This window comes from Muntiacus reevesi, chromosome 15 (genome assembly GCF_963930625.1).
Source record: "Muntiacus reevesi chromosome 15, mMunRee1.1, whole genome shotgun sequence".
Classification (NCBI taxonomy): domain Eukaryota; kingdom Metazoa; phylum Chordata; class Mammalia; order Artiodactyla; family Cervidae; genus Muntiacus; species Muntiacus reevesi.
The window spans coordinates 60,801,198-60,829,186 of record NC_089263.1 but is presented as its reverse complement, the minus strand read 5'-3'; the positions used below and the strand labels follow the sequence as shown (position 1 = coordinate 60,829,186).

The 27,989-nt window shown below is 52.3% G+C and overlaps 1 protein-coding gene across 1 annotated transcript; it reads right to left on the bottom strand.

The window, feature by feature from the left end:
- Positions 1–22: 22 nt before the first annotated feature.
- On the bottom strand, positions 23–27,797 carry CYP46A1 (cytochrome P450 family 46 subfamily A member 1). Its single transcript, XM_065906849.1, has 15 exons — positions 27,674–27,797; positions 20,281–20,361; positions 19,488–19,569; positions 16,741–16,814; positions 16,198–16,284; positions 12,007–12,145; positions 11,165–11,275; positions 8,953–9,103; positions 8,769–8,831; positions 7,504–7,576; positions 4,147–4,231; positions 3,394–3,504; positions 1,115–1,203; positions 373–439; positions 23–193 (listed from the first exon to the last, which is right to left on the bottom strand). The coding sequence occupies exons 1-15, from the start codon at positions 27,793–27,795 to the stop codon at positions 23–25; spliced, it is 1,506 nt and encodes a 501-aa protein (XP_065762921.1). The 5' UTR covers positions 27,796–27,797.
- Positions 27,798–27,989: the final 192 nt, after the last annotated feature.

Here is a 27,989-nt window from a genome sequence, read left to right as displayed (position 1 = left end):
AGTGTGGTCCCGTCCAGGCCCCTCAGCAGGGCGGGGGCGGGGGCGCCGGCTGCCAGCCCCGGGGCTGCAGCGTGCAGATCACAGGGTCCAGCGGCTTGAGCGTGGCCTGCTCCTGCAGCCCGAATCGCTGCCCAGGCACCAGCCGGAACTCCAGCCTCTGCAGCAGCTTGGCCATGACCACCTTCACCTCCATCTGTGCGCGCAGCGGGCGGGGAGGGTGAGTCAGCGATGAGGATGCAGGACGTGAGGCGCCATGGCTGCCTGGGCCCCCAGCCCCAGGGACCCTGGAGCAGAGGGGCTCTGAAGTGCTTCCCGGACCGGACGCCACCCCATGGTCCCCCCTGGGCTGAAACCCTGCGGCTGGCCTCCTACCTGAGCAAACTGCTGCCCGATGCAGGAGCGGGGTCCCAGGGAGAATGGGAAGTAGGTGAACTTGGGCCTGCAAACGGGAGGGAGGCGTCAGGAGGCGACAGCAGTGACAAGGCCACCCCTGTGATGACGGCTTCGGGCCGGGGCTGCTTTTGACCAAGCTACCGACGTCACCGGCTGACTCTGCTGAGCTCTGGGTCAGCGTTTTCTCGTTTCATCCTCCACGGAGCCTTCCGTAAGGGGCTGTGATTGGTTCCATTTCACAGATGGAGGCACTGAGGCTCAGAGAGGCAAAGCCACTCCCCCAAGGTCCTACGTCACTCGGTCCACTTACTCAGCCGGTCACACGTCCGGCTCCGGGCAGTCCCGGTCTGGACTCAGACCCCATCAGAGCTGTGGTACTTAAGAGCGGTCACTCTAGAGGGAGCTGTCAGTATTCCCATTTCTCAGATAGGATCATCCGGCCTGGGGAAGGCTCGGCCACTTGCCCAAGTCACAGGGCTCTGCAGTATAAGGGACTGGTTATAAGCACATGCTTTAAAACCAGTCTGAGTCCTTGCTGGCTGTGCCTCCCTGGGCAAGTTACCTAACCTCTCTGAGCTGGGATCTCCTCCCTGTAAATGGGGCAGAGTGGGGATCCCAGTTCCCTCACAGTGGTCAGGGGTCACGGCAGCTCAGACCGGAGGCCGCTGGGGCCGTCCTCCCGCCAGGCCTCCACTCACTGACAGCTTGAAGACAGACTTACTTGGGTGCTTTGGGGCCGAAGCGATCCGGGTTGAAAGTCAGAGGGTCCTCAAAGTACGTGTCCATCCGCCCCATGACGTAGGTGCTGAACTGCCGGGCAGAGGATCCGCTTGTCTCTGGGTCCAAGGCTAGGTCCCCTCGCACCTCCCCCACCTGCTGCAGTCACCCAATGGGAAGGCTCGGAGCAGAGTACCCCCTCCTCGAATCCCCACCACCCCGCCCATCTCCCCAACCACCCACCTCCCCACCCGCCCATCTGGACCAGGGTGGGATTCCATTGCCCCCTGAAAAGTGTCTAAGAGGAAGAAAGAGGGCAACCCAACATGTCATCCACCGGCTGGGCACGCTACATCATCCCATGCTTGGCTTTACCCTGGGGGGGGGAGCCACAATTATCCCTATTTTACAGATGAGGAAACTGAGGCTCAGAGTTTCATGACATGCCTGAAGTCACCTGGCAAGTAAGTGGCCAAAACGAGATGCAAGCTCAGGTCTGCGGCAAGGCCATCCTTCTCTCGATTCCTGAGAGCTGTTATTATTCAACGTTTGTCTCCAAACAAGACTTGCTTCAGTGGAGTGGGGGTGGGGAGCCACCAACCCCCCAGTGGGCTTTCGCCTGCACACCTGGCGCCTCTTGACTGGGGCTGATGCTCTGTGCCCCAGCCCCGGGCCCTGGGTGCTGGCCTCTGCACAGAGTGTCTCTCCAAGTCTTCGCTGCTCCTTCTCTGTGTGGGGTCCAGGGCTCCCAAGGCTGGAGTGGGAGCGTAAGATGGGGAGGGGTCTGGGGGCAGCAAACGGTGCCTACTACATGCCAGGGAGTTTTGCCAGACACAGGATGTACATTATCCTGTTGACTCGGGTACCAGCATCCCCAGCTTGCCAGGATGGTACTGAGGCCTGGAAGTCCAGGGTCTTGCCTGAGATGGCTCAGCGAGCAGGGAGAAGGCCTGGTGTTGGAGCCTGGCTCTGCCCACTCAAGGTCATGGGGTTCAGGTTGGACATGGGGGTTGAGAGTCAGCCCTGGGGCCTCGCCCTGCCAGATGTAAGGGCATTCTGAAGAGACAGTCATTGCAGTAGCTGGTAGTTATTTTTTAAAGTGCAGATAAACAGGATAAAGAAGCATGTATGGATGAAGCTTTGGTGTGTGCTGGGGTGAGTGTGGCTGGGCCCTGGGGCAGGGGGAGCTGCTCAAAAGGTGGGACACATCATTCTTCTTTGTGAAAATAAAACTGGGCCCTATTTGGGCTGAATTATGTGCCCCTAAAATTCATATGCTGAAGTTAACTTCAGAATGTGACTGTATTTAGAGATAGGCTCTTTAAAGAGGTAATTAAGTGAAAATGAGGTCACTGGGGCCCTTAATCCAACATGGTGCTTCCCAGGTGAAGAGCCTGCTTGCCCATGCAGGAGACGTAAGAGACTCGGGCTCAGTCCCAGGGTGGGGAAGATCCCCTGGAGGAGGAAATGGCAACCCACTCCAGTTTTCTTGCCTGGAGAATCCCATGGACAGAGGGGTCTGGGGTCACAAAGGGTCAGAGACAACTGAAACGGCTTAGCACAGCACGCAGCAACCCAGAATGACTGATGTCATGTTCCAGGGAAGCGAAAATGGATGGCCTACAGCCACACGTGGAAATCTGCACAATCTTAATAGATGTTGTGCTGAGTCACAAAGCAAGTCCTAGAGCACATTATTGTGTGCGTACACACACACACACACAAAGGTGGGCGGGTGGCAAGCATAGAATTCGGGACAGTGACAGCTTCTGGGGGGGAACCAGGAGAGCCGTGTGTACACAGCTGGTTACATTCTAGTTTTTTGGGGGGAGGGGGAGTGAGTTTATGGAGGTCATTGTGCATGAATGGAGCCCGAATGAATGAATGAGGAAACAGGCAGAGAAACAAAATTAAAGGAGAACAGGGGGAGAAAGTCAGCCTTAGTGGGAAGGGAGCAGGAGCTGTGGACAGAAAAGGAACTGGGGCAAATTTGGGCCAGCACAGAAACCAGGCACTTCCCCATATCTGCCCCTTGCTAGCTGTGTGATCTCAGCAAAGTTACCTAACCTCTCTGAGCCTCAGCGGCCTCAGCTGTAAATGAGGCCTCTCCGTTTTAAAAGCATCCACTGTAATCTCACGCTGGACAGTGTGGCGGGGAGAGAAAGCACATCACGGGGTTATGGTCAGACTCAAGTGGCCGGGGTGGCCAGGGAGGAGCCCCTGACCTCAGAGAACAACCCCCAGCCGGCCGCTCGGGGGTGGGCAGGCAGGGCCCCCACGCACCAGGAGCGGCGTGTTGCCGGGGACTCGGACCCCATCAATCAAGGTCTCCTCCTCCAGCAGACGGAAGGTGCCCCACGCCGGCGGGTACAGCCTCAGCGACTCTTTGAGGACCTGCAGACACCACACGGGCAGATAATGAGAGACGGATGTCAGGAGACCCCACGGAAGGTGCCAGAAGCATGTCCCAGACCCTTCTCTGCTCCCATTCAAGGCACTGCGTGTGTGCCCACAGCCAGACTGGGTCCCGAGCCCCTGCAAGTTTAGCTTCATCTGCATGTCCAACCCCTCATGTGACAGAAGGGGAAACTGAGGCCCAGGGAAGGGGTTGAGCAAAGCCACCGCGCCAGGAGCCAGACCTCCCTCTAAACCGGGGCCCCTACCATTCCGAGGACCCAGGGCAGCTGGAGGAAGCCCTCCCCCTGTGCTGTGTCGGGGACTCTTTGGGCTGAGACTGGCCCCCGGGTGGTAAGTCTGAGACTTTTGGAACCCAGGCTCCTTGGGAAGCCCAAACACAGCACCTTTGACTAATGGGCTGATTTCCATATTGGAATCACCTGGGAAGCCTTAGCCACACCCCCAGCGCTTAATATCCTTGGTCTGGAGCAGCCCGGACACCGGGAGGTCTTTACTCTCCCAGGGGACTCTCAGGTGCCAGGACACTGGAGAATCCCTCTCCTACAGGGTCCGGGGAGGCAGCAGGCCTGGTCAGCCACCACCCACCTCTGCCCGGAAGCTCCTCTCCCACCCCCACACCTGAGACAGGTACTGCAGTCTGCCCAGGTCCTCGCAGTCAAGGTGCCTCTTGGACCCAATGACCTCGTCCACCTCGGCCTGCAGCCTGCCGGTCAGACAAAGACAAGTTCGTCTCCAAGGGGAGAGGTCCCCACCTGAGTGTTAAGAGGGGGCATGGCAGGAAGCGTGACGAGAGAGGCCTGGGGCCCGCCTCCGCTGCACACACTGACCCCCGGGCCCTGTTCTTGAAGGAACCGCCACGTCCAGACCCAGACGCCCAAGCAGTTGGGAGCTACGTTTCCAGCCCTCAGAACATCCACCCATCATTGCGTGCTGCTTGGAATCGGCTGCAACCACCTCAGAACAGGGTCTTTGCACAAAGATGCCTCTTGCATAAATGGAGATTAAATTCCATATCTCTGTTTGGGAGACTTAATATTATATTGACGCACATTCTCTCAGGGTTATAAATTCTCTATAATGAGAATTATTCTCAGAATCCCATTCTCTCAAATATAGAAATTTGATACCATCCTTACGAAATGCAAGTTGAATTTTCTTTAGACCTTGAAAAAAGAAAAAGAGCACCAAGAGGCCTATTTTAGCTAGGCTCCAAGCAGCTGGAAACAGCAGAGCGAACGATGCAGGTGCCAGCCTTAGGATGCACGCTGTAGACCCTGTTATACAGAGTGAAGTAAGTCAGGAGGAGAAAAACAACTATCATATATTAGCGCAGACACATGGAATCTAGAAAGATGGCACTGATGAACCTGTATGCGGGGCAGCAATAGAGATGCAGACACAGAACAGACTCGTGGACACAGTGAGGGAAGGAGAAGGTGGGACAAATAGAGCAGCATTGAAACATACACGTTATCATATGTAAAACAGAGAGCCAGTGGGGATTTGCTATATGATGCAGGGAGCTCAAACCCTAGAGGGGGTGGGATGGGGGGGGAGGTGGGAGAGAGGGTCAGGAAGGAGGGGACGTATGTATGCCTATGACTGATGCATGTTGATACATGGCAGAAACGTACACAATACTGTAAAGTAATCATCCTCCAATTAAAAATAAATACATTTTAAACAGTAATACATAGCAGCGCAAGTGGACCTGGACCACTTCCTACCCATGCCGGAGGCAGAAAATAACAGGGGTTGTGAGGATGCGGAGAAACCGGAACCCCTGTGCACTGTTAATGAGAATGTAAAATCGTGCAGCTGCTGTGGAAAATGGTACGGAGGCTGCTCAAAAAACTAAACACAGAATTACCATGGGTGGTAACCCCACTTCTTGGTGCTTGATGCTTGAGACCCAAAACAACTGAAACTTGGGTCCCAAATAGGTATTTGCACACCAATGCTTGTAGCAACACTATTCACAGTAACCCAAAGCTGGAAGCAACCCAAGTGTCCACTGATAGATGAATGGATAGACAAGAGGTGGTCCATCCATACGATGGAGTATTGCTCAGACTTAAAAGGGAAGGGCATCCCACTGCACGCTGCCACATGGCTGAACCTTGAGGACGTTATGCTGAGTGAAAGAAGCCAAGCAAAAAGGACAAATACTATATGATTCCACTTGTAGGAGGTACCTGGAGGAGTCAGATTTACAGAGACAGGAAATAGAATGGTGGCGGCCAGAGGCTGGAGGAAGGGAAGCAGGGAGTGGGGAATTAAGTCCTTAATGGGGATGGTTTCTGTTTGGGATGCTGGAACGTTCTGGGGATAGATGGTGGGGATGGCTGCCTGACTGTGAATGTACTCAATGCCATTGGACTGCAGACTTGAAAATAGTTTAAATGGTAAACTTTATTATATATATGATATAATATATATGACACATATACACAAACACACACACACACACATAGCCACAATATTTAAAAAAGAATGAGGGGGAGGGGAGTTTGGGGGACAATGGATACATGTATATGTATGACCGAGCACCTTCACTCTTCACCTGAAACTCCCACATTGTTAATCAGCTATAGCCCAATACAAAATAAAAAGTTTAAGGAAAGAAGAATGAATGGACTTGGGAAGAGGTTGCAGAAATGTGGGGCAATGTGATAATACAGATGGTGCGATTCAGGAATTAACTCTGAACTGTCATTGGGTGGATGAGGGCACCACAATTGCATTTATTGTTGTTAATTTTTGCCCATGGTATGCCGCATGTGGGATCTCAGTTCCCCAACCAGGGATCCACCCCACACCCCCTGCATTGGAGTGTGGAGTCTTAACCACTGGACTGCTAGGGAAGTCCCTGGATTTATTGTAATAATTAAACTTTTCTGTTTATTCCAGATTTTTAATAAATACTATTATGTATCTTCATTTTATTTATTTTTATAATTATATTTTTATTATGTACTTTTAAACACCCATAAGCTACAGTTGACCCTTGCACAACACATTAGTTGAGGCACTGACCCTCCGCATAGTCAAAAATCCGAGTATCAGTTTGGACCATCGGCCCTCCGTGTCCGTGGTTCCACATCTCTGGCTTCAACCCACCGGGGACCACGTGGGGCTGTAACCAGTACTGAGTGGAAGAAATCCACGTGTAAGGGGGCCCCACAGTTCAAACCCTGTTGTCCGAGGGTCCACTGTGTTATTTTCTATCCCCAGGCAATCATTCAGTCTGCCCTTTCTGCTGGGGATGACAACCGTTGCCCTAATGGGCCCTTCCCCTCGTCCCCAGAGCTCCCAGCCCCCAGCCTGTCCTTGGGGTTTGGCTCAGCCCGTCTGGGCCCCAGTCCTTGAGGGACCCCGTCTGTATTTAAGGAAACCAAGGGCCCCGCTCAAATGCCACCTCCCCAGGGAGGCCCGCCTTTGTCTCCCTCAGCACTTTGCTTGGAATTCAGTTCAGTCCTCAGTGCCAGCCCCTGGCCAGGCCCTGCACACATCTCGGGAGGGAAACAGCCAAGGCCCTGCCCTCTTGGAGCTTCCGGTTTCACGACTGAAATAGACTCAAAGCAGATGTTCCTGGGAGAAGGTGCAAGTGTGAGCTGGGGGCAGGCTAGGAGGGGAAACAGAGTGGCTGCTTTTGGGGTCAGAAAGGTTTTGGGAGGGGGAAGGGGGAGGGGGAGGGGAAGGGGGGGAGGGAGGAAGGAGGAAGGGAGGGGGAAAAAGGGGAGGGGGGAGGAGAGAGGGGGAGTGGGGAGGGTTCTCCAGGAGAAAAGCAGGAAGAGGAGCTTCTAGAAGTAAGAACAGCATGTGCAAAGACCCTGGGGTGAAGGGGAGCAGGGCTCACTGAAGCAGGGCTGGGGGGCTCCACCGGGGGAGGTAGGAACAGGGGGTCCTCTGGGAGCCAGAGGTCAGACAGCCCTCTTCACCAACCTCAGGGCCCCCCACCTCCCCTCCCCATACCTTGCCAAGATCTCGGGCTGGCGCGACAGCTCCATCACCGTGAATGCCAGGTGATTGGCAGAAGTCTCATGACCTGCGGGAAGGAGGAGAGTGGCAGCCCCACGTGACCTGCCGGGCTGCGGCTGGCCCAGCCCACCGGGCCTCTGAGACCCCGAGCCCCTAGAGGCAGGTCAAGGCCTCACCGCTCCCGTTGGCTGAGCCAGACCTACAGATACGGAGGAGACAGCTGGCCACCTCCACACCTGCTGCCACCCTGTGCGGTCAAAGAACCGGCCTTTGCCGCCTGCATCCAGGGATCACACCCTGGGAGACCTTTCCTCCAACCCTCCTTGGGCCTCACCTGGCCTGGAGGGATATTTGTCCCCATTTTGCAGAAGAGCAAGCTGAGGCTGAGAGGAATATGTCTCTCTTGGGTCACACAGCGGGAGGGGCAGAGCTGGGACTCAAGTAAAGCAAGGCTTTTGGGGCTGAGGCCCGCGACCTGCCTAATGCGGGCACCAGCTCCTGAGGTCTGGAGAGGGTACATCTCCTGTCTGGGCACCACGGAGAGCTTCTAACTGGGACAATCCCTGAGGGCTTCTCTGAGGAGCAGGCGCCTGCGGGATCGCTGAAGGGTGAGGAGGAGTTTTCCAGGTGAAGGACAATGCTCAAGAAGTATTTGATGAGCCAACGAATCAACATGCTTCGCCCGTCTTCTGGTGCTAGTCTACCGAAGGCCTCGCCACAAACTGAGTAAGGCAGAGCCTTGCATTCACGTGGCCAAGCTCTCCTGAGCCCCAAAAGGCAGCTTCACGAAGCTTCACAATTGCCAGCTCCCTAACCAGGTGGGTTAAGGAGTTAACCAGGTGGCTGATGCGAGCAGCCGACTCATTGGGAGAGCCCCTGATAGCTGGGAAAGACTGAGGGCAGGAGAAGAAGGGGGCGACAGAGGATGAGATGGTTGGATGGCATCACCAACTCAATGGACCTGAACTTGGGCAAACTCCAGGAGATGGTGAGGAAGGCCTGGCGGGCTACGGTCCACGGGGTCCCAAAGAGCGGGACATGACTTAGCGACTGAACGATGACAACAACCAGGTTGTGGGGCCACCAAGAGCGCCTCCTGGGCCTCCCCGAGAAGCAAGAAAGGGCGTCTGCTCCCCTCACCCCAGCCCACCCCAGAGTGGACCTCTGCTCAGCCTAAGGCCACCTCCGAGTCAGGCAGCCCACGGTCCCCAGCATTCCTGCAAAGCTCGGAACCCCTGGTGGCCGCCGAAGCTACAGACCAGCGATGAAGAAGGTGACGAAGTTGTCCAGCAGGATCTCGTCGTCCTGGGCCCCCTCTTCGGCTGAAAGACAAGGCGCGTGTCGGCGCCGGGAGCCTGGCCCCTCTCCCCTGTGATGGGTCACCCTGGCCGGGAAGGGGCACCCCGCCGCGCCCCCCTCCCGGGCCCGCGGAGCCCCCGGCACCTTTGAGGATCTGCGTGAGGATGTCGGCCGGCACGTCCTCCCCCCTCTGCAGGGCCTCGCGGCGCCGCTGGACCCACTCCTTGCCGACCTGGCGCAGGAAGCGGACGCTCTCCCGGGTCTCGCGAAGCTGCTTCCACTTCCCCGGCATAAACTGCAGGAGAGTTCCCGCTCCGTGTCAGCGCGCCTCCCCGCCTCCCCCGACTCCCCTGGCCCCCCAGCTCCAAAAGGACGTCAGAAATCCACAGCAGGCTAGGAAGCCAGAAGAACCTGGGAACATTCTAGAAAAGATCAAGTAGCCAGGAGGTTTCATCAAGACGGTGGGCTAAGCCCAAGCACTGTCTTCCCCTTCCTGCTCTGAATCCCTAGAGATGTTGGGAAAGATGCCTTAAAATATCCACGGACCACTGGGGACACAGACATAGAAAACAGGCTTATGGACAGATGGGGAGTTGGGGTGGGGGGCAGTGGTGCTGGGAGTGGGGTCGGGGGAGGAAGATGATGGGATGTCTGGAGAGAGTAATCTGGAAACATACATTGTCATATGTAAAATAGATAGCCAATGGGAGGGAATTTGCTGCATGACCCAGGGAACTCAAAGCAGGGATGGGAGACAACCTCCAGGGGTGGGAAGGGGAGGGAGGTGGGAGGAGTTTCAGGAGGGAGGAGACCGTGTGTATACCTATGGCTGATTCATGTTGATGTTTGGCAGAAATCTGCACAATACTGTAAAGCAATTGTCCTTTAATTAAAAATAAATTAATTATTTTTTAAAAAAATCCATGGAGCACTGGAAAATAGGAAAGGATTTCTGGGGGAAACTTGCCTGGTGATCCAGTGATTAAGACTCCATGCTTTGTCCACTGTAGGGGGTGCAGGCTCAATCTCTGGTCAGGAAACTATTAATAAGATCCCATATGTGGAGGGTGGTATAGCCAAAAATAAATTTTATATATATATATATATATATATATATATATATATATATATATATTTTTTTTTTTTTTAAGGATTCCTGAAGGATGGATACAGTTAGGATTGCACTGAAGGCAGAAAGTGGACAGAAGCCAGAGGGAAGTGGAGTGGAATTAACTGCTGAACAGATGCAGTGACATCAGGGGATTCTAAGCACAGAGTCTGAAGTCCCAGGGAACAGGAGGGCATCTGTCTGGGAATCAGCTCAAGTACTGTAGCTGAGCGCGACCCTATGGGGTCTTCCCAGAGCAGAACCCAGCCCCTCCTGCCCCCTGCCATGCTCCACCTGCCTCTTGTCTATAGGAAGACCTTAGCCTCCAAGGTCTTCCCCAAGTTCCAATGGGTAAATTTAATCAGAGAAGTGAGAAAATGCAGAAAGAAAGGAAAACAGCCAAGGAAGACAAAATAAAAATAGTTTAGCCATTAAATAAAGTCAAGGACATTTAGTTCCTCCTCAAGGGCTATAAATAACATTCAGAGCCTTATCTTTTGAGTTGTTTTGCAGATACTTCCTCCAGTGGAGGAAGTTAATAGTATGCTACCCATAAGCACGTAGACCCCAGACCAGACAGAACCAGAAGTTTGATAATGTTGCTTCCTGATTACCTCACCACCAGCCAATCAGAAGAATATCCATGAACAGATTTCACATCCCACAACTCCTCTCCCTCACTCTGTCTTTTAAAACCTTTCCCTGAAAGCCTTCGGGGAGTTCAGGCTTTTTAAGCACTAGCTGCGCTCCTTGCTTGGTATCCTGCAATAAATACTGCACTTTCCTTTACCACAACCCAGTATCAATAAAATGGGCTTTACTGTGCGCAGGCAAGCAGACCCAAATTTGGTTCAGTAATAGTACCACCTTTCCCCCTTCTTCTTCCTTCATGCCTGGAACAAGGAGGTGATAGCTGGAGCTGCAGCAGCCATCTTATAACAATGAGGTGGTGTGCTAAAGACAGTGGAACAGAAAGACAGAAAAATCCAGGAACATCTGACATTGTGGAGTCATCATTGCCATCCTGGGTTCCCTGCTTCAGGATCATTTTACATAAGAGAAAGATTTACTCCTAATTTTCTTAAACCACTTTGATTTTCCACCTCTACTTTAGGGGATGTATGCAAATCCTGACTGATTCGGAAGTCACTTCAGACATATCAGAACTCAAAACCCATTCTGGAAAAAAAAAATCACTGGAGGAGGTGCTCCAGCAAATGAGGACAGACAAGCCATGATGGCTGGTACCTTCGCCAGAGTGTTCCGGGATGCGCTGATGCCCTCCAGGATCAGTTTCACTTTCCGGGACAGAGGCTTCTGGGCACCCAGAAGCATGCTGGTCTCCATCCCAAAAGCTGCCTGGGGGAGACAGAAGGGTGAGGTCACACGTAGGGGATGCGAGGATTGAAGACCCAGGGCGAGCACTGCGTGCATCCTGTCATCGACTCCTTACAACAACCTATGACAACCCCAACCCTGTGGGATGTGATAGATTAAGTGGCACATAATAGCCACTCAACGAGCCTAGGCTTCTCTCCTTGACAAGATGCGTTTTCCCTGAAATGCAGCCTTCCTTGGGTGTTTATTCTAAACCCAGCCTCCCAGTGAATTTTTGAATGGTGACAACTCCTCACTCTCTATGCCTGCACTCCACGTTTTACCTGGGTTTAAAGTTATCTGGGCCCTTGCTGAGATGGCCGATGGGGGTGGGGGGGCTGGGGGGGCGGTGAAAAGCCAAGCCATACTCCATGGCAGGAGGGGGATTGTGGGAGGAGGGTTGCCAAGGGGGAGGTAGGCTTGGGCTGAGAGTCAGGCAGACTTGGGATCCAGTCCTGGTCCTGCCACTGACCAGCCAAGAGCCAGTCCCTGCATTTCTTTGGGTCCATTTCTAAAGAATGAGTTAGAAGCTCCAATTTCACAACAGGTTGTTTTGAATGTTCAAGGAAATAAAGGAGATGACCCTCCCAGCCCAGAGAAGGGGTGGCTGATGCGTGGAGGAGGAGGGAGGGGAGGGAAGCAAGGAAGGGAAAAGGGAGGGAAGAAGAGCCCATTGGCATGTGGCCCACCCCACCCCGCCATCCTCCCATCACCTTGGCCAGGATGTCCATGGTGGCACAGGTCAGCATGTCCTGCATGGACACGGGGGTCTGACCATCCGCTTGGGCTTCCAGGATCTCCACCAGCTGTTCCGCTTTCTCATTGAACGTTCCCATCAAGCCAACCAAGGAGCTGGGGAAACAGCACAGGCATCAGTAGCCACTGGGACCAGCCCAGACCTGCAGACATCCTTTGTCCCCTCTCTGGAGGGAGACAGTGTGCAGAGCGGTGATGGGGGCGTCCCCCAGCCTTTCTGGCCTCCCCACGAGTCCCAGCTCACAGGTTGGGGTTGCAATAATCAAACTAAGCCTTGGGGTTCCCAATCCCCCGCCACTCAGGATGGCCCGTGTCCCTTTATGCTTCTTTTAATGATTCCACATGTACCCTTTCTGCCACTGGGCCCTTCAACTCTGACTCCCAAGGAGACAATGTAGAAACTCCCGAGGACAGTGGGGAGGGAGGGAAGAAAGGCCTCTGGGGCCTCCAAGAGTCCAGGAGGTTTCCCCTCTGACCTCTCTGCTCACACTGCCCACTCTCCTTACCTGCCCTACCCAGGCCACCATCTGCAGCCTTTAATCATCTCATTTCACTCTCTGTCCTCGAGCAATCAAGGTGCCCAACAGAAATGAGTCTTCAGACCCAGAACTCTCAACCCACAATGTCCCTGCCCCAGGATAGCTGCCTGACTTGTCTGCCTGGCAAACAGTTTAGAAAGAGGTATGGAAGGATGTTCTCCAAACTCACAAAAGTGGTATCCCTGAGGGATTGGAAAGAGGGGAGATTGCCCCTTTGTACATTACATATTTCTAAATTTTTACAAAGAGAAAGTGCTGCTTTTGAAATTAAAAGTAATTTCTAAGTTAGCAATCTGGGTAGAGGGCATAAGAATGTTTTCTCTCCTATTCTTGTTCTTGAAACTCATCTAGAAATTTGAAATTATTTCCAAATATGTTTTTAAAACCAGTAAAAAGAGAAAATTGTGGAAGAGAGGGGAAAAAAGTGACTTTTTTAGTTAGGAAAGATCATTCATTCTTCATTTCCAATCAGCCAGCTCTATTCTGGTTTCCAACTCTAGCACAGGTCCTGGCATCCTGGTGGTCACTACCGCCCCCGTTCCATGCTGGCTGCATATCTTATTCTCTGTGGTCCAGGACTTTACTGAAAGCACGACTCTGATCTCATCCTTGCCCACCTGAAATCCTCCGAAGCATCCTCAGGAGGGAGGGGAAATCCCTCACCTGGGCCCAGGAGGCTGTCTGCTCTTGCTCATTCCCACCTGCTGCACTGTTAGAATGGCCTTTCATCTCCTCCAAAGCACAGTGCGCCTTCCTGTCTCAGGGCCTTTGCACATGCTGTCCCTTCTGCCTGAGCTCTCTCGCCTCCCATCCTCAACCCCTACACTCCACTAGCACCTTAACATCTGCCTCCTCTCCAGATGGACACCCAAATGCCACATCCTAAGCCTGGATGGTGGGGGCGGTGGTTTAGTCACTAAGTCGTGTCCGACTCTTTGTGACCCCATGGGCTGTAGCCCACCAGGCTCCTCTGTCCATAGGGTTTCCCAGGCAAGAATACTGGAGTGGGCTGCCATTCCCTTTTCCAGGGAGTCTTTTCAACCCAGGGATCGAATCCAGGTCTCCTGCATTGCAGGTGGATTCTTTACTGACTGAGCCAGCAGGGAAGCCCTCAGTATGTGCCCCCCAAAGCACTCTTGATTTTTTTCTCACAACACTTACGTGGTTTGCAAGTATATATTAATTTGCAAGGTTCCTCGTAGTTGTCTTTTTCTTGAAGAAAAAGTCACATTCTAATTGACTCATTTGGGTCCCCTGGGACGGTTGTCACACCAGTACTGAATCCCTCACAGCTACTGCACGTACAAAATATCTGACTGGAATGTTAGCCGTACAGTGAAGCCCCAACCCCTTGTTTATGATGGAACGACTGGGACCAAGGCCTTTCAGCAAAATTAATACCTGGAGAAGCAGAAACTGGCAGTTTACTCTCACAATTTTATTAAAGGTATATAATGGTATTCTCTGTGTACAATGGCTGGAGATGAAACCCACCAGTGGTTCCTGCTTTTTACTCCCAGTAGTGAATCCAGATTCACCAAGGGTAACTGACACTTTCATAAACACAGGAATCACCCAGCTTTTCTTTCATACAACTCTGTGAATTTTGCAGTTCCAATAAAATGTAACTTAGACAACTACTTTATTGTGAAAATAAAGCATAAAAATAGTGGTGATGGTTGCACTACAACATGAATATACTTAATACCACTGAACCCTACATCTAAAAATGGACAAGATGGTACATGTGATGTTATGTGTATCTTACCACAATTTTAAGCATTTTAAATAAAAATCTCTGTGAAAGCACTTAATAAAATGCAAAGCGCAGTTCAAAGGTGAGGTTCAGGGTGCTAGAGAGAGTCCACCAAGACAACGATGTCATGAACACTGTGAGTGGTCATATGATTAGAGTCCATGTCCCCCAACGACCTCAAAGCTTCCTGCGGGCAGGACTATGTCACCTTGGCTGGCCTTCACAACCCTGGTGCTCAGCACAGGCATCTGTTCAATAAATGCCTCCTCCTAGTCTGTTCCTTTTATCATTCCTGGCAACTTTCCGGTAAAACCAGCACCATTCCATGCACTCATTCACTTTATGGATGTTCCTGGAGGGCTTGTGAACGGCTGGGTGTCAGACTGGGTGCAAGGGTCCAGTGACAATGTGCGTCTTCTGCCTTTAAGGACCTGACATCTAGCGAGGGAGGCAGACTGAAAGAGAGGCATTGCCGCGGATGTGATGGGAGCCAGACGGAGACATGACCTCATTCTTAGGAGGTCAGGAAACACTTCCCCAAAGCAGTGACATCTTAGCTGGGTATCAAAGGAGGCACAGGAGTTCCCTGGGGTGACAGAGAGGGCGGGGAGATGGCAGCAACAAAGGCAGAGATGCCAGGAGAACCCAGCAGTTCCAGAAAGCTGGAGGAGAGAGGCTCCAAAGGTGGGCGGGGGTCTCGGGAGCAGATTGAGGTGGGTGAGGTCTGACCTTCATCTTTCAGATCATAAGGAGCCACTGAAGGCTTCAGGACAGGGGAGAGGTACGGTTAGATCTGAGTCAGCAGGATCTCCCCAGGGTGTTGAGGTGGATGCATCGGAGGAGGGAGATAGGAGGCAGGGAAGCCAAGGAGGAGGCTGTGATAAAACTCGAAGTGAAAAGGTTTATGTGGTCATCGCACAGATTATATACTAAATAGTAACTTCATAGTGGAGAAGCTTGGAGGACACCCTCTTAAGCAAGGGAGCAGTTAACATCTTCAGCAAAGAGACAAATCAATACAAGCTTCCCGATACGACACCCTGAGGAAGACACATCACTCCTGGGCCATTTCTGCCAAAAAAGCCACAACCTGAGGGTTATGGAGCAAGAAATAGCAGACAAAGTTGAATGAAGTTCTACAAAATTGGCCAGTAATCTTAAGGTCAAGAAATTCAAAGAAAGACTAAGAACTGTTCTAGAACAAAGGAGGCTAAAGAGATATGGTAACTAAACATAACACATGAACCTGGACTAGATCCTAGACAAGGAAAAAATAGCTGTCATTACACAAATGACAAAATTTGAATATGGATTGTGGATTACTCAATACTCTGTAACAGCCTATATGGGAAAAGAATCTAAAAAAGAGTGGATACATGTAAATGTATAACCGATCTACTTTGTTGTACATCTGAAACTAACACAATGTCAATCAAATATATGCCAATAAAAGATTTTTAAAATAGAAAGCAAAAGTAAAAAAGAAAAATTACCCTCAAATGAAAACAACAATAAATGAAGAAGTCCAGATGAGGAGAGATGAGATCTGAACCAGGGAAGCGGCTGGTGGCAGGGGCCCCCACACCTCCAGGCATTGAGGTCATTCAGCTCCTGATGCTCACAAACCACATGGGGGCCTCTCTACTCCCTCCCGCCCCCACCAACCCCAGGCCTGCCTGCCTTTCTGTCTCTCTGATCAGTAATGCCGCGTCCTTCCTCTCTCCCTTCAGCCCCAAGTGAGGGCCCTTCAAATGAAGACGCACCTTTTCCAAGTCCACCCAGGCTGGGAGCCCAGCACCACCTCTGAGCAACCTGCCGTGACACCGCTGGGGCCCATCTGTGGCTACACTCACCTCCGGCTGAAGGCCAGGTCCATGACCCTCCGCTGTTTGTGCCAGCGCTCATAGTCACATTCGGATACCAAGCCTTGGCCAAACAGCCTGCAAGAGAGACAGACGCTTGACGGGAGAAACGGGGTGAAGAAATGAGGACTGACCGCCTGACGGGGTCAGCTCACCTTTCATTCATGGTAATGAGAATGCGCTGGAGCCAGACAGTGCTGACAATCACGCACATGGAGAATGTACCAAACCCAGTGTGGTTAAGAAGGTAGATATTATGTGATGTGAATTTTACCATAACAAATTCATAAGAAACGGGGCGACCATGTGTCCCAACCTCACGACCCCCCACATTCCCACCCGCCACCCGGAGGGGACAGGAGGACAGGGGAGGTGCTGATGTCAAGAGCGGCCACCACGGATGGCCCCTGTTGCGTGTCTGGCAGCTGGGGTACTGGGACTGAATGCTACATCCAACAATCCGGACCCCGTGGGCCCTCCACTCGCAGCCAGAGGCTCTCGTAGACTCCCCCCCGGACCCCCCTCAAATCCTACCTCTCACCAAACACAGTCTGGATCGCGTGGTACATCTTGGAGTCCTTGTTGTACTTGGTTGACATCAGGAACTTCTAAATGCCCCCCAAAAAAGCAACATGAGTTTGTGCCCCCATGAGAGGCTGCAGAGGACTCAGCAGTTTTCTGGGCTCTTGTGAAACACACTTCCAAAAAATCACCCTGAGCTGAGTGGGAACACCCGAACGTGTGATCCCACCTACTTCCTCTAGAAGTCCTGTCCTTCCGGGATGAGGAAAGCGGGGCACAGAGGGGTGAAGGGATTTTTTTTTCCTGTGGTCACACAGCTGGGGAATGATGTCGGGGAGGGGGCTTCCTCACTCCAATGCCCACGCTCAGAAGCCCACACCCAGGAGCTCAAACCACACCACCTTGCACAGTGGCTAAAACAAGAAAAGGCATGGGCTGCTCTGAAACCAGAACAGGGAAGGGGGAAAGCCTGGTGGGAGGGCTTCTAGGACATAGGAAAGGCTCTCAGCAAAGATTCGGTGTTTGTGCCAACCCAAACATGGAAGTCAAGGAAGGCTTCCTGGAAGAAGGGTCCACTTCCTCACCAAGAGCAGGATGGTAGCAACAGTAACGTTAGCAAACAACTCTTGAGGCAGCACCGCCCAGGGTTTGACAGCTCAGGCTGTGGACTCTGCTGGCTTAAATTTGAATCTGGGCTCAAATATCTTTCCTCTACCGCTTGCTAACTCTATGACCCTAGGTGAGTTACTCACCTCCTCTGCCCCTGTTTCCTTATTTTACAAGATGGGAATCAGGAGAGCGCCTGCCTGGCAGGGCTGCTGGGAGAATGAATTAGCTCTACATGGAAAGTGTGGAGACTGGCACCTGGCACACAGCGGGTGTTCCGTAAGCGCCAGATCACAAGAGCACCCTGCTGTTCATTTAATGCCCAGCCATCCCTCAGATGTGGGGGCACTCCTATGCTCCTCTTACGTCTAGATGAAAAACTGGCCCAAGCTCACAGACATGGTAATTTGTGGTCACAGACACAGGATTTGAATTCAGGCAATTTGACAAAGTCCAGCACTCTTTAAAGGAATAAAACTAACATGATTGGAAAAAAGAAAAACAACCTCTTGCTAGTCTGTTCAAGAAGATAAAACTGAAATTGCTATTCTCAGGAACAAAAGAGAACAATACCACAGAGCTACTATACATGATAAAGATAGTAAATAGATATGGCAGAAAACTTTATACCAGTAATTTAACAATTTAGAAGAACTAGGCAAGTTCCTTGAAGGACGCAAAACTCAAGAAAACATAAAAAATCCGAATGGCCGTATATCAATCTTAAAAATTGATTGTATAATTTAAAGAAAACAGAAAACGCTTCCCTAAAACAAAATGACAGGCCTAGATGGCTTCACTGGTAAGTTCTAGCAAACATTCAAGGAAGATATAACACTACTCCTATATAAACTCTTTCAAAAAACAGAGGAGAGCAAACATTTCCCAACTCATCTTATGAGGCCTATCAACCTGATTCCAAAGTCAGGGATCAAGAAGAGAATAAATATAGAAAGAAAAGTTCTTGACAAAATATGTGTAAATTGTATTCATGTAACCAGGACCAAATCGTATCATGCCCAGGAATGCAAGGCTGGTTTAACTCTTGAATACTAGTCAATGTAATTCATCATACTAATATATATCTTTCAATTTCTTTTCTCATTGAACATCATGAAGGTCTTGTGTATGGTTTTTGGTAGCGTGCTTTAAAAAGTCTTAAACTGTGTCTGAATTTGCAATGAGATTTTTTTTTTTAATAAAAAATAAAATGACTTTTAACATTCTGTTAGAGACATCATGGTCATTCAACTTGTCTCATGATCTAGACACAGAGTTATATTTTATCCCTCTTAATCACCACAGCCACTCTCCAAGCAGCGTACCACACCCGCAAGTCAGCTTGGTACCTGCTGGGAGACTAACAGCCCCATCATTTACTGAGCACTTGCTGTGTGCCAAGCATGGGCTGGACGGCTCACATACATCATTTCAGCTCCATTCTTACAACCGTCTGCAAGAGCGGCATCATCCCTGTTTGACAGACAAGGAAACGATGGCCCAGAATGACAAAGTAAATTGTCTGAGCTTCCACAGCCAGCTGGCGGCAGAGCCGGGTCCTGCCAACTTCCAAGTGGACTATCTGATGGCCATTCTTAGTACCAACGAGGCAGACGTGCTCCTGCACATACTACAGGCCAACTAACGCGTCCTGTTTTTGTTTCCTCACTTCCAAGATGAGGACCAGAAAGAGTCCCTACCGATTAAGTGGGTTCATAATTGTAAAGTACACAGAAGTGCATGCGGAAGCAAATTTTGACCCTTTATTTACTCCTTTATTTGTCAAATAAATGGATCAACATTTCGTTCTCATCAGAGCCTTAAAAGAGAGGGGTTATAGCCCCACCTTGCAGAGGAAAGAACTGCTGAGAGAGATGGACTAACTAAACGTATGTGTACCAGTTCCCAACCCAGAAGAGTCTAACAACTCACTGTCCACATCAAACAGCTCTGCTTTTAGGAGCCCCCCTCCCACCTCTACCAACAACAGGTGGGTGGTTAGAAAGGAAGATGCTGTTCCCTTTGGGATCCTTGGGAAACCAGCCCAAATTCATGTGACTCCCGAACATTGCTCCCACAGTCCCTGGGGTAGCGTTTCATGCACCCAACCAGGGAAGGGGAAGGCTCTCCTTTGAAATCACGCTGCTTCCTACCTTGACCGACTCGGGGCTTGTGACGATGACCGAGGTTTTGTGGAAGACATTGACCCGCACGACGGGCCCATACTTCTTAGCCCTGGAAACCAAAGTGATGCGAAGGAGGCTGTCAGCTACCAGAGATGTGAACATCATCAGATCACCCCAGGCTCAGCTGGGGAAACAGGGCATCCCATCCCAGACGTGGGGGCACTCAACAGGGGCCTGGAGCCTAGGTTCTGCCTTGGTGCCGACTCTGCTGATTTGCGTCCCCCTCTGGCCTCTGTTTCCATATCCATGAAAACAGGGTTTCTACTCTTCTCCTTTGCCCCAAAAGGTTGTGCTGGGAATCAAGCAATATGATGGCTTTGAGAAATGTAAAATCCTACCCCAAACACCAATGACTATTACATAGTCGCACACCCACCCAATTTACAGATGAAGAAACTGAGGCTCAGAGAGCTTCTTATGACTGGTCTAGTGCCAAGCCATTGGCTAAAGGCAGAACTTGCCTTCTTCATTTTTTTGGCCATACCACATAGCATATGGGATTTTAGTTCCCCAACTAGGGATTGAACCCATGCCCCCTTCATTGGAAGCACAGAATCTTAACCACTGGACCACCAGCGAAGTCCCGAAGCTTGCCTTCTGAACCAGCCTTGTATGCCTCTCTACCTAGAAGAGGAACTGTGGGGGGTGAGAATGGCCTGGGCCGGGGAGGGGAGTGTGTGCTGGACTGGGGGTGTGGGGGAGCTGGCCTATGAGAGGTGAGGGCTGGGGTAGGAGCAACAAATACCAAGTTAGGACCCACCAATCCAAAAACACATCTTGGAGCACGCGGCCACAAACCTCATCCTTTTTCCAAAAGTAGGGGAGGTGTCCTAGAAGGAAACTAGAAGAAATGGGAAACATTAAGGTCTCTGGAAGTCACCATCAAAGAGTGCTCCCTTCCCCATAGGACCTTGTGGAGGCGGTGTTATCAGACCCATTTCACAGATGCGAGGACTGAGGCACGGAGAGGCACAGCCCTGGCTCAGGGTTACCAGGCAGGACGCGAATCCCAGTCTGACTGGCCCCAGAAGGTTTCTTAGAAAGATGGAGAAGAATAAAACCATCTCCCTGGTAAGTTGGGGGCTGGCATGAGGAATAATATTTTGGCCACCTGATGCAAAGAGCCAACTCATTGGATAAGACCCTGATGCTGGGAAAGACTGCAGGTAAAAGGAGAAGAAGGCAGCAGGGGATGAGATGGTTGGATAGCATCACTGACTCAGTGGACATGAGTCTGAGCAAACTCTGGGAGATAGTGAAGGACAGAGAAGCCTGGCATGCTGTAGTCCATGGGGTCGCAAACAGTCAGCACGACTGAGCAACTGAATCACGGTGGGAAATAACCTGAGACATTCACTGAGCATTTATTAAATGCCGGGCACCATGCTGAGCCTGACTCCATCTGAACTCCTCACACCTCATAGAAGCAGGTCTATTACTGACCCAATTAATAGGCAGGGCAACTGAACGTGGGAGAAGGAAGTCACCTGGCCCCAGGTGTGCGGCTGGTACCCGGGTGCCCCACAGCCCTGCTCACCAGGGCATACTTTGGGCACGCTAACTCAGCAGTGTGATAACCAGATTGTAAACAAGCCGGTCTGGTGTCGCTTTAGGCACATTTCAAGGTACCGGTGACTTCCTGTTTCCTGTTTAACTTTATTCCCGTCAAGCTCACTTACTATAGCTTCCAGAATGGGTGACGATAAAACTGCAATTGGGGTTTTCTGGGTCATGGAACTCACATTCTCCTGGTGGGGGAGACAGAATGAATAAACAAATAAGTATGTAAACAAGAAGTCAGCTGGGAGAAAAATCAGAGTTGGGGGAAATAAAGAGAGCTGGGGATGGATGTAGAAGGGTTATTTCAAGCAGGCGACATCACTTTAAGAAGGTGACATGTGAGCTGCAAGGAGCGAGGAACTCAGGCACACAGGTATCTGGGGGAAGAGCATGTCAGGCAAAGGGAATAGCAGGTGCAAAGGCCCTGAGGTAGGAGCATGCTTGGTGAGCTCAAGGAACAGCGAGGAGGTAGTGTGGCTGCAGTAGAGTGCTTGAGGGAAAGTGGTGCACGATGGGCTCGCCAAGGATGGGGTTCAGATCATGTGCTGCCCTGTGGACTGTTATCCAAACTTTTGCTTTGACCTTGTTGAGGTGGAGCCCACAGGAATGTTTTGAGCAGAACCAGAGACGGGATCCGGCTTGGGTTTTAAATGAACCGTCCTCACTGCTACAAGGCAGAGAGTAAACAGGGCAGGCAGAGGTGGACGCGGGGGCAGCAGTGAGGGGTAGTAAGTGGAGATGAGACGTCAGACGCTGAATGCATGAAGGTGTGTGGAGCCTAGGGGACCTGCTGATGGACTGGACGTGGGGCATGAGAGAGGGGTCAGGGATGACCCTGGGGCTTTTGCCCTGCGCCACTGGGAGGCTGGCTAGAGCTGCCATTCACCAAGGTGAGGAGGGCTGGGGGGTGGGGCCTGCTGGCAGCAGCAAACACTGCATGCCTGCCCCCTGCCCTTGTCTTTGCAGGTGGGGGCTTCCGAAGGCCAGCATCCGAGACCCTGCTCTGTGCTCTCTTGGCTCTGCCTGCGGGAAGGGCAGGCTGGAAACCTCAGCCCAACAGCCCCTAGACCAGCCCTCCATCAGTGAGCCCCTCTCCCTCTACCTCCAGGCAGGGACCACCGGGCCCCAGAGTTCCCCAGGGGGGTTGCATCTCAGTTGCCCCCAGAGGTAACTTGCTTTATTAGGCTTCTGACCTGACCTTAGAAAAGTTATGACCAACCTAGACAGCATATTAAAAAGCAGAGACGTTACTTTGCCAACAAAGGTCTGTCTAGTCAAGGCTATGGTTTTTCCAGTGGTCATGTATGGATGTGAGAGTTGGACTATAAAGAAAGCTGATCACCGAAGAATTGATGTTTTTGAGCTGTGGTGTTGGAGAAGACTCTTGAGAGTCCCTTGGACTGCAAGGAGATCCAACCAGTCCATCCTAAAGGAAATCAGTCCTGGGTGTTCATTGGAAGGACTGATGCTGAAGCTGAAACTCCAATACTTTGGCCACCTCATGCGAAGAGTTGACTCATTGGAAAAGACCCTGATGCTGGGAAAGATTGAGGACAGGAGGAGAAGCGGATGACAGAGGATGAGATGGTTGGATGGCATCACCAACTTGATGGACACGGGTTTGGGTGGACTCTGGGAGTTGGTGATGGACAGGGAGGCCTGGCATGCTGCGGTTCATGGGGTCGCAAAGAGTCAGACATGACTGAGTGACTGAACTGAACTGAACTGATCTTCTCTGTCCAACCCCACCAGAATCACCTTCCCCAAACTGCTTACACGTCAGTTCTCATCTCAGGATGGGCATCTGGCAAACAGCCTGAGACAAGTGGATGAAACTGGGAGCCAGCCTTGGAGCTGCTGGGTATGCGCTGCCCATCTCACATGGAAGGGATGCAGGCAGGCAGTCCCCTGAGACTGCAGCTGAGCGAAGAGCTCCTGGCTAGAGCTCTCAGTGTGAGTCCTCAGCAAAGAAGTGGGGCTTCCAGACAGGTAGACCACAAGCCGTGGGTGCAGAGAAGAGGCCGAAAGAGTGAGCCGCTGTTGGGGGGACAGGTAGGAAGGGGACAACGAGCCAGGGAGACTGGGCAGGAGTTGCCAAGTGGGGAGGCCAGCGACAGAGAGGGGAAACCTGTGAAGACAAGCTCCAAGAGGTCGGAAGGGACTGGCCCCGTCCCGGGCTGCTGAGGGGCCAGGCAAGATGGGCCCCGAGCACTGACCGAGCTGCCTAGCTCCACGGAGGTCACTGGGGCCTTGACCAGAGCCCACTGGGTGGAGAGGTGGGGGTCAGAGCCCATGGGGTGGGGGATTCGAGAAGGGGAGGGTGAACGGGGGACCCTAAACAGGCAGGCTTTGGAGGGGGTGTTGGCGCGGGGGTGCAAAGCCAGGATCGGGGGAGGGGGCGGCAGCTAGAGTGAATGAGGGGGAAGAGGTTTGTTTTACAGCCTATTATATAAAAATAGAAACGATGCAGAAGAGAAGGAAGAGGGATGAGAGACGAGAGGGGGGCAATGCAGCGGGCAATGCAGCGGTCGCTGAGCGGTGGAAGTGGAGGGCGCCCTTGGCCAGGAGCATCGGGGTCCCAGCGAAGGGGGTGCAGGGCAGGGGGCCGCTGTGATGGCAGAACCCTGGAAGGAAGCTCGGTCAGGCTGCTCATTTGCTCAAGGAACTAGGAGGCGAGAATAAAGGCTAAGTGTGTGTTGGCTGGAGGAGGGAAATGAGGGGCTGAGGACTCGGTGCGAGTGGCTGAGCGGAAGGGAGTTCGGCGGGCCGCCAAACCCACTCGAGGTGAGTGGCTTTGAACTTACACCATGCCACCTGCAGCAAGATGGACTGTGGACATCACACACGACTGGCTTCATTCCAGAATAATCCAGCATCCCTGCTCTCTCCCCAAAGTGGCATGTTGGGGAGAATGCTTTCATCTTTGAGTCCCCCCAGACAGTGAGTGAGAACAGAGTCTAGACCCTCCTCACCTCCCCAGACCTGTCTGAGAGTGTCTATCCTAAGCAACAGGGTCCAGAGCCACCTGGGCCGGAAGATGAGCGACACCTCAAGAAGGTAAAAGGCATGGAGGGGCTCGGGGTGCCCACGGCCAGGCAAGGCTGGCGTCTAAGTCCCGTTCCTCCTTGTTCCTACAGGGGGCGCTGGGGAGGCGAAGACAGAGCGCTAAGACCGGGCGTTAGAAACAAGCAGTTGAGGAGGAAGGAAAGAGCGCCCGGGAGACGCCTGGCACGGGGACGGGCAGACAGAAGCCCACCTCTGTAGCAGAGGTGGGCACACACCTCTGTGTGCCTCTAGTAGCAGACGGCATATGGCAGAGCAGCCCAGAGAGGGAGGGAGGGGCGGGCAAAAAGGCACTCCCCCCCCCCACCACCTGGTGCCCAACAAGCCTAGTTTCTGATAATCCCGCGATGGGCACCGTGGGAATCTGAGGTTTCCAGTGGGCAGAGAAAGTGTGGGACAGTTACTGGAGCAGAAGTTATCTGGAGGGCCCACTGTGAGGCCACCCAGAGGGGTGCAGGGAGCCCACGAAATGGTCCAGGGGTGGGCCACCCACTGGAAGTGAGGGTGAGGGGCCATGAATTTGCCTCGTGCCAGAGGGATGGGGGTGGGGGTGAGTGCTCAGCTGGGCACCCAAGTCCACTGAATGCACCCCCCCAACAGAGCCAGCCATGGGTCTCCACCATTGCCCGGAACCCTCCAGCAACTGTCAGACTGCCCCCACGCCTGGCACCTTGGCAAGGAGGACAGGGCCGAGAGAACCAATGCTGCCCAGGAGTTTTGAAAAAAAAAATTATTACAAAATAAAAACTGAGAGAGAGACTTTTCATTGTCAAGTTTACATTCATCCCACACTCGGGGGCTGGGGGGTGGGAGGGTGCGGGACTGATAAGGAAGTTCGGAGCAGTGTCTCTGTGGGATCTGAACATGAGGTCTGTGTTTTCAGATGTCGCATGGATTGTTGCAGTAGGATGTTGTTTGTAATGAGCACACAGAAATGGGGGCAATCAGGGAGGGCATCGTGGAGGAGGGGGCATCCTGGTGACTCCTGCAGAATAAAGAGGATGAGGAGTGGGGCTGGGAGAACACAGCAGCTGCCTCTTGCAGGGAAGAGGGTTCCCTGCCTGCAAGCTGGCAGAGCCCCAAAGCACAAGGGGCGAATGCCACTACTGGAAACTCAATACACACAGATTTCTTGTCAACCGTGATGTTGCCAGTCATGGCTTAGGGACCCAAACTTTCAATGCCAAAGCATCTGATTTGTACTAAAAAGAAGTTCCAGAACTTTCCTTTAGTGCAGCTTTGTATTTGACCAGCAACCAATTTTTAATCCAAAACCTTTTGCACATGCACTGTTCAGTTGACCTCATTAGAATAAAGACCCCAACCCACATTATATTCAGCCTCCTCCCTCTCCTCCACCCAGTCACCTGCATCCCTGTAGGTCACATGTCAATTCTGCAGTGTAAGATCTCAGGGAGAATCCAGGCATAAAGGGGAAAGAAACACGGACACGTGTTACTACATGGATGACCCTGGAAAACATTCTGCTAAGCTAAAGAAGCCAGACACAAAGGTCACATATTGTATGAGTCCATTTATATGAAATGTCCAAAACAGGCAAATCTATGGAGACAGAAGGCAAATTAGTGGTTGTCAGGGAGTTTGGGGGGATGAGGAGTGACAGCTAACGGGTATGGGGTTTCTTTCTGTGATGATGAAAATGTTCTGGAGCTAGCAGTGGTGGTTGCATAACTCTGTCACTATACTAGGAAGCACTGAATTGTACACTTTAAAGGGGTACATGTTACAGCATACCTAATTTGATTTTTTAAAATAACAATTTCAAAAAATTGATGGGGGGAGAGTAGCAGAAAGGGGCTTGATTTAAGTTCTGTCTTCTCAAGACACAGAGACTGGCCCAGGCCTGCAGTGTTTGAAGCACTTAGGTTTATAAGAAGGTCAAGCCAGGAGGAGGCCTATCTGAATGAGTGCAAAATTCACAGTTCCAAGCTGTTGATGGCTGATTTGAAAACCTGAAAGGGTGACAGCGTACCTAACCAAACTGGCAAGAGACTTTTACCATCCATCTTGAATCAGAGTTTATCCAGGGTCTACTGTGCATGAACCAGGTGCTACTGAGCGAGGTGTCAGGGACACAGCAGTGAAAAAGACAGACACAGGCCCATGGGAGAGACAGACACTTAACAAGAGGTTGCCACCATTTGGGTGACTTTATAAAATGATCATAATGTATTTGGCTGTGGGAATAGGTAGGGCCTCCCTGAACAGTTGGCATTTAAGCCAAGCCTAGAAGGCTGGGGAAGAATCGCCTAGAAGGAGGGGAAAACACAGCTGTGAAGTAAGGGAAAAGGCTGGGAGAGGGCACCTGGGAGGACAGAGGCGCCAGGGAGAACAGCTGCCTCCCTAGGTCCGCAGTCACAGAGATCTTTCCTGAACCCCCCAAACAGGGACTCAGGCTTCTCATGGCAGGGCATCCGCTTTGCACTGGAGGTGGGTGCCTTCCAGAATGTTGGTGTCCTGAGGTTTTCCAAAGGGTGTTCTAATACCATGGTTTATTCATTCAGTCAACAAATATTTATTGAGCATCCGCAAAGTGCCAGGCACTGGGGATACACATGTGAACACACAGGATCCCTGCCCTCCTGGGGCTCACATTCTAAAGAGGGAGACAGACAGTCAACAGGTGAATAGTCAACAGGTGAAAAGGAGGTAAGTTTGGGGTTGAGGGCCCCATTGAGGAGTTTGGAGCTAGGAGGTGGGTTTGGGGGAACAGGAGGACCCTGGAGGAGGGATGCAGCTGGGATGGGTGGGTGCAGAAAGACTGGGGACAGCAGTGAGCAAGCAAGGGGAGAGAGCAGTGGAGAGCAGGTTCTGAGAGCTCAGCAGGGGCCTTGCTGGCCACAGAATGGACTTAATTTAGATTTAGTTCTAAAGTGATGGGAAGCTTCTGGAGCAAAGAAATAACCCGTTTGATTTAAGCTTCTGAAAGGTAAGCTTCTGGTGGGGAGTGGGGAGGGACGTGAATGGGGGTGAGAGCCGAGGATGGAGTGGAAGTGCTAAGGAGAAGACAAAAAGGAGATACCAGGACAGAAATAGGGGAGACAAAAAAAAAAAGAGGGGGTAATGTGACCAAAGTACAGTGTATCCCAATCCAGGTTGAGTGACCTCATCCAAGTCTCAAAGTTAAGAGGGCCCACTTTAAGAGCCAGGCTGACCTGGGTTTAAATCTAGGCTTACCAACTGCGTGACCTTGGGCAGGTGACTTTGCCTCTGCGCGCCTCAGTCTCCTCGTCTGAACGATGGGGTAACAATAGCGCCCACCTAACAGGGTTGTCGCTACCATCACGTTGTCGGGGCCCAGCAGAGCACGGTGGGCGCCGAGCAGCTGCTGAGGCTGTGAGTAATTTGTTACTAAGAATAGTTAGCGCCCCTCTCCTGGCCGCCGTTTCCAAGCGGCCGCGCGCAGTGGCAAGGTTGGACCCCCATTCCGGATGCCAGCTTGGACGCGGTTCCCCGACCCCCCCATTCCAGCGCCCCATCCAGGCCCCCGCCCCCACCCCCCCGCTCACCTGGGCCGCGGCGGCCCGGGGATGTGCTCGTAGCGGCTGCGAGCGCGGTGCACGAAGGTGCAGCAGAGGCCGAAGACAACCAGGACGGCGCTGCCAAGCAGCATCAGCAGCCCGGGGCTCATGGCTCCCGGGCCGGCCTGGCCGGGGTCGGGGTCGGGGCCGGGCATGGAGGGGGCGGGAGGCCGCGAGCCGACTCAGCTGTCAGAGCCGCGCGCCGCCTCGGCCCCAGGCCCGGCGCGACCCAGCACCGCCCCCGCCCGCTCGGCTCCGCCCCCGCCAGCTCCGACCCCTCCCAGGGCGTTTGGTCCCCGCCAAC